This window comes from Trichechus manatus, unplaced genomic scaffold (genome assembly GCF_000243295.1).
Source record: "Trichechus manatus latirostris isolate Lorelei unplaced genomic scaffold, TriManLat1.0 scaffold00033, whole genome shotgun sequence".
Lineage (NCBI taxonomy): Eukaryota > Metazoa > Chordata > Mammalia > Sirenia > Trichechidae > Trichechus > Trichechus manatus.
The window spans coordinates 19,201,292-19,207,291 of NW_004443969.1; the positions used below are offsets into that span (position 1 = coordinate 19,201,292).

At 39.6% G+C, this 6,000-nt stretch overlaps 1 protein-coding gene across 1 annotated transcript in view; it reads left to right on the forward strand.

Moving 5' to 3' along the window:
• The window catches only part of ARHGAP15 (Rho GTPase activating protein 15), a 713,811-nt gene extending 708,224 nt beyond the window's left edge, over positions 1-5,587 (forward strand). The window contains exon 15 of the mRNA XM_023730171.1: positions 2,975-5,587. Coding sequence (XP_023585939.1) covers positions 2,975-3,158 — 184 coding nt within the window. The 3' untranslated portion in view covers positions 3,159-5,587. The remainder of the gene's footprint in view (positions 1-2,974) is intronic.
• The last annotated feature ends 413 nt before the right edge of the window (positions 5,588-6,000 follow it).

Sequence of the window (6,000 nt, forward strand, 5' to 3'; positions counted from 1 at the left end):
GGCTGTCCCCATCCAATCAGCTCATGGACCTCCTTGATTTCTAGCCCCACTTTTATGAGTATGCCTCAGTTGTGACTTCCAGCTTTCCCAAATCTCACTCCTCCTGCCACCGACTAAAATTATGTTGTCGTTGTGTGCTGTTGCATCAATTCTGACTCATACTGACCTTATAGGACAGGGTAGAACTGCCCCACAGGGTTTCCAACGGCTGCAAATCTTTACAGAAGCAGACTGTCACATCTTTCTCCCATGGAGAGGCTGGTGGGTTCAAACCACCAACCTTTTGGTTAGTAGCTGAGCATTTAACCACTGTGCCACCAGGGCTCCACTGAAATTATAGCCGTTATTAAATAGGAAAACACATCACCAATCCTCACTCTATCTTTGTATCATCCCTTTTCCCTGTAATTCTTCCTTGACCCCACATCCTACTATCCTTCTGCTCTCCTGTCAGCCAAGACTCCCTGTATTTCATACTTGGAATACTCTCTTCCTCCATGCTCTGTTCCCTCTGAGTCCCATTCTCCACTAGATAAATTTTAATGTCTTACACCTTTGCTACCAATGGGTAAAGTTGTTAAATCAACTTTCACGTAGTAGGTGCTCATTTAATTGTTTAGTTATGTTATCTCTCTCCATATTTGCCTTTAACAATTCTTTTTTTATTGTGCTGAAGTCAGTGAAGGAGTTAGCATCACAAAAAAGTATTAATTTAAAACCAAAAAAGAAAAACCTGTTTTTCCTTCACAGTGAATCATGAATGGCTTTTATAATAAGGAGATTTGTAAGAGGTTCAAGAGAAATCTTAAACCAAGTTAAATAAACATGTTAAAGGGAAGCAACGGCCTACTTCATTTGCCCTGACTTCAAGCAGGAGGATACTTAAATCATTCAACAGACTTCTGGTAACTGCAATAGCAAAGCGGCATAGCTTCTTATATTCCAAAGGAAACTTTAAATTTGAAGTCTCAAATAACTCACTGATACTCTAAATATATGAGAATCCTTTCCAGAAATGTAGCCATGCCAACAGTGCTCACAGGTACAAAGTCTCCATTTAAAGCAGAAGAAAAGTGAAAATGGGAGGCAGAATATCTTGAATATCTAGTCCAAATTCTAGAGTCACTTTGCCCACAGTAAATCTGCAACCAAACGGTCAATCACAATCCTACAGTGAAGAATAAAAATTCAGACCCTCTTACAGAAGGATTTTATAATCCTCTGGAGGATGGTGGAGTAAAAATCAGCCCCGTTATAAAGACCAGGAGTCATAACAGACACCATGGCAATAATGCTTCCCGGGGCCCTGGAAGCGGGCTGCCTGGGCTTGAACCTCAGCTCTGTGTGACATCAGGTACTCAACCCCTCTGTGCCTCAGTAGTCTTCATTTGTAAAATGGGGTTAATAATAAAAGGATTAAAGGAAACAATTAAAGTGCTTGGAACAATATACCAAAAACCAAACCAGTTGCCGTCGAGTCTATTCTGACCCATGGCAACCCCCACGTGCTTAGAAAAAGAGCTGACTATTATTAATATAGGTCAGGTAAGTACATTTTGCTGGCCATGGTGCATGCAATGAACTTGTGCTGTGGGGAATCACAAGTCAATGCATACGTGGCTTTGGCCCTTCTAGATCTCTTTCAGGAAACGGAAGGCAGGGCCTATTGGTCTCTGAAGTGGTACTTCAGAGATTCAGGCTTGTGAAGGGATGGAAATGAGCAATGAGGTCTTCATGCCTCCTCTTGTTCAGCACCACGTAGGCCCATACAGGCGTAACAAAAAGAGTCTTCTATCAGTCCAATCAGCACACCGAGGTTCCACACTAAGGTCTGAGGCCCGAGACCCCACAGCCTTCTAATAAAGTATTCATTTGCCTTGCTTTATTCTCTCCACTCACATTTCCCATGGGTCAGATGTCAGGTGGAGTCTAGTATTTCTTAGCACCCTTTCCATCCGTATGCCGTTCCTATATCCTTAACATCATTAAACCTCACTAGTGCTAAATTTAATAGCAATCCAAGGAGGCTTCGTTGTAAGGAAAAGCTGGGGTTTTTGTTTTGTTTTTTTTTTTTTAAGTCTCTAATTTATAGGATGGGGCTTTATTTTCTTTTTTAGGAGTTCTGTGTTGAAGCAGGCATGGTGCTACTGTTAATAAAACCACATCTTAATGTTTCATTGGTGTTCAAGCTCTCTGTATAGTCCTCACACAAGCAAAGGGATTTCTCTGATTCCAGTGGGACTCTTTTCCTGTGCAGATGCTACAGGATTCTGTCTTTTACTGAGGTGTGAGTGAAGCCAGTTCTCCAAAATGAACAGAGACACTTAGAATTTTGCCATACACCTAAATGCCTCAGAACACACCTTCTCTACAAATAGATTGCAGTTAACATTTTCAAGGAATGCTTTTTCACCCTCATCACTAAAAATTTAATTCTTTTCTCAGTCCTCATGTCTACATTCTATCATTAATAATGCATATGTTGTCCTGTTTATATGTTTGCATTCTTTTATATTTTATGCGTGTATCACCTGTCTCCACCATTGACTATAAGCACTTCAAAGGCTAAATCTTGTTAACTCTCCACAGTAATAGTTGCTGCCTAATGTATTGATTCATTCACTCCACAAATATTTATTGAGCACCTACAAGGACCATACACTGTGAGGATAAAAAGCTGGACAAGGTAATCTACCCTTCCCTGAAAAGCCATCGGTTCTATTTCTGTATAGTAAACCATGACGAATAGAAAATTAAATGGCGTTGCGGTAGTTGCTGTTTTTCTTGTCCTAGAAACGTTTTGTTCTTGTATTGCATTCTCTGTTGTGCCAAAGCCAATCACTGCCATTAGTTTTCTTCTTTAAACTGAAATTTAAAAAAGAAAAAGAATTCAAGAATACAGAACTTTATCATTCAAAAGTAGCCATAATTTCACGTCAAACTCTAATGGAATCTCTTTTTCCTCTCTCCACAGAATAGTGGCCAAAGCCTCTAAGAACCTCATGTCCACACAAAGCTTAGGGATTGTGTTTGGACCTACCCTTCTTCGAGCCGAAAATGAGACGGGGAACATGGCAGTACACATGGTATACCAAAACCAGATAGCTGAGCTCATGCTGAGCGAGTACAATAAGATCTTCGGCTCAGAGGAAGACTGACAGACAAGACAAGTTACTGAATATGTTCACATCTGTCTTGATGTCTAATATTTTTACATTTCTGTAAACATACTTCTGAAATATTTTTTTCCTTTCAAGCGACAGATGCCTCATTTTGTGAAAACTTAATGATGATTGTGTGTTTAAGTTCCAAACATTTGAATAAAATAATTGACAATATTTACCTATATGTGTTCTACATTAACCCTTTCAGTGCTGTTACTTCTAGCACTTCTGGGCACATAGTATACAAGCCCTGTGCTATTAAATAATGTGCAAAGTACAGCAAACATCCAAAAGATCGCTTGAACGCTGCTCCCTGGCATTGTGTGTGTGCTTGTGTATGTGTCTGTAGATGTGTGAGTGGGTATCAGTGCCGTTGAGAGTGTGGGTATGTGTATACACTTGTGTGCCTTCTTATTCCTCATGCTGCCTCGCCATGTGTGCATACTCCTGTTTGCACGTGGGTGGAACCAAGAGAAGCTGGAAGGCAGAAGCTAATAATTTTAAAATAGAATAAAGGAGATCAGGTTCTCAACCAAAATAGACATATTTCATCTTATTAGAACATTTTTGTATATGTAAATATAGCTTAGCTATTCTCAGTGCTGTACAGTGGAAGCTATAAAAACAACATGTAAACAACATGTTGAATGACAATTTTTCCAAAGAAAAATGACAGTTCAAAACATTTGCCATTGGGTATGATTTTTAATACATACTATTTGCAGTCCCATAAACATACTATCTTATAAATTAGAAGCAAAATTAGTGCCCTGATATTTTGATCTTTATATTGTACAGGAGTTGTATGACTGCTCATTTTTAATGTGAACATCCATTTTGAATCTTCATCAAACTGCACATCTTCCTAGTCCCTGGCTAGGTCATTTTATGTAGAATTTTTATTATGCTTCTGAGGATGCTTTATTGGTGAATTATATTAAATCCATTTAGAAAGAACTTTTTTAAAAGGCTTTTTTTCATATGCCCTAAAGATTACTTGACTAGGCTTGAATTGGTTTATCCATTTGATGGTTAGTTTCAGTTGTCATGCATAAACAAAAGGGTAACTGTCTAGAATATATCAAACATTGTTTTATTTTGAAAAGTATGTTCTAGCTGAACACATCTCACACTGGGTTTTGTGAAAGTGTTCTGCTGATAAAAATGTAGACTTATGTTTGACAGCTTTTTTAATCAAATTGAAACGGAATAAATAAAACTAATCCAGTGCGATAAAGAGTAAGTCTAGTTATCGATTTGCTCATAAAATGAAAAATAAAGCATGTAAATAAAACGCGTAAAACATGGATCCAAGAGCAAACATTGAGAGCAATAATGAGCTCAGAGGCATAGGCTGTCTGGATAAATGGGATATACGGGGGAGGGTGAGGATCTGCTTAAGAGATAGCCAGAGTGTGCTCGAAGCTCCAGCATCCACAGAGATGCTTAAGGAAGGAGAGGGTTTCCTTGTCCCTCTTGAATGTCTTCATTTTGGCAGTGACGCCAGTAAATGGACTCATGGCCAAGAGCAGAGAAGCAATCACACTAAAGGCTGAAGTATGGTTAAATCGAGTGGGACATATACACATACCACAAAGCCAAGAACAGTCACCTGAGGTGGAACCCCATAATCTAAAGTCATCGATAATAGTGAGCTAACAAACCTGCTAGCTTGAAGCTCTTCATATAAGTAAAGTTGTACTGATGCCTTTGATGAAAACATGGAGACATAAAAGAAGAATTTCCCACATTCTATTTCAGGTCCTCCCCATACCCATGACATTCCATATTCCTCAGTATGTCTTCCCCAAGCCTTTAATTATTTCACTTTTGGAAGAGAGGAGGAGTAGATATAGCAGTTCTAGGATTAAAATCTCATCTTTTCACACATACCCATCTTGAAAGTCATTATGGGAGCCTCAGCCAGAGAAAAACAGCACTAAAAGCCAAAGAAAAGTGGCCTTACCTGCTCTGAGCAGGGACTCACAGTCCCTTATCTCTGCTGCTTTCCAGATTTGTAATCTTCAAAAGCACCGGCTTCTTGATTTTCAATCTGATGGGATTTGGCCTGATTCAAACCCCAGCTGTGTCCTGTCCCTGCCTGCTAAGGGCGTTTAATCAGAGACTGTGTTCCCTCTCTGGGGAAAGAGCATTCCAAGGTCCTGAGCCAAAGTGCCCATCACAGGGTCTGACTTGTACACACTAAAGACATAGAAAGGGTTAAGCCAAAAGGTCATTAGATTCCATAACATCTCAAAGACCTCAACAATGGTCAGAGCAACTGTTCCAAGTTTAAAAGCCACGCTTTTAAGCATACTAGGTCCACTCAATAAGAGGTTAGATTTTATGAAACTCGTCAATATGGAAAGCCAATGAGCATTTTTAATTACCTAGTTTGAACCAGACACAATCCTAGACACTAGTGACACAAATATACCAAAAAAAAAAAAAAAAAAAAAAAAACCATTGCTGTCAAGTCAATTCCGACTCATAGCAACTCTATAGGACAGAGTAGAACTGCCCCATGGCGTTTCCAAGGAGTGCCTGGTGGATTTGAACTGCCAAACTTTTGGTTAGCAGATGTAGCACTTAACCACTATGCCACCAGAGTTTCCAATACAAATATAAAGTAAGGCAAATATCCTTACCTTCTGTAGCCCTGGTGGCGCAGTGGTTAAATGATGCAGCTGCTAACCAAAAGGTTAGCAGTTCAAATCCACCAGCTGCTCCTTGGAAACACTATGGGGCAGCTCTACTGTGTGCTTTAGGGTCACGATGAGTCAGAATTGACTCGGGGACAGCAACGGGTCAGTAATTTCTCAGTCTCACGATTCTA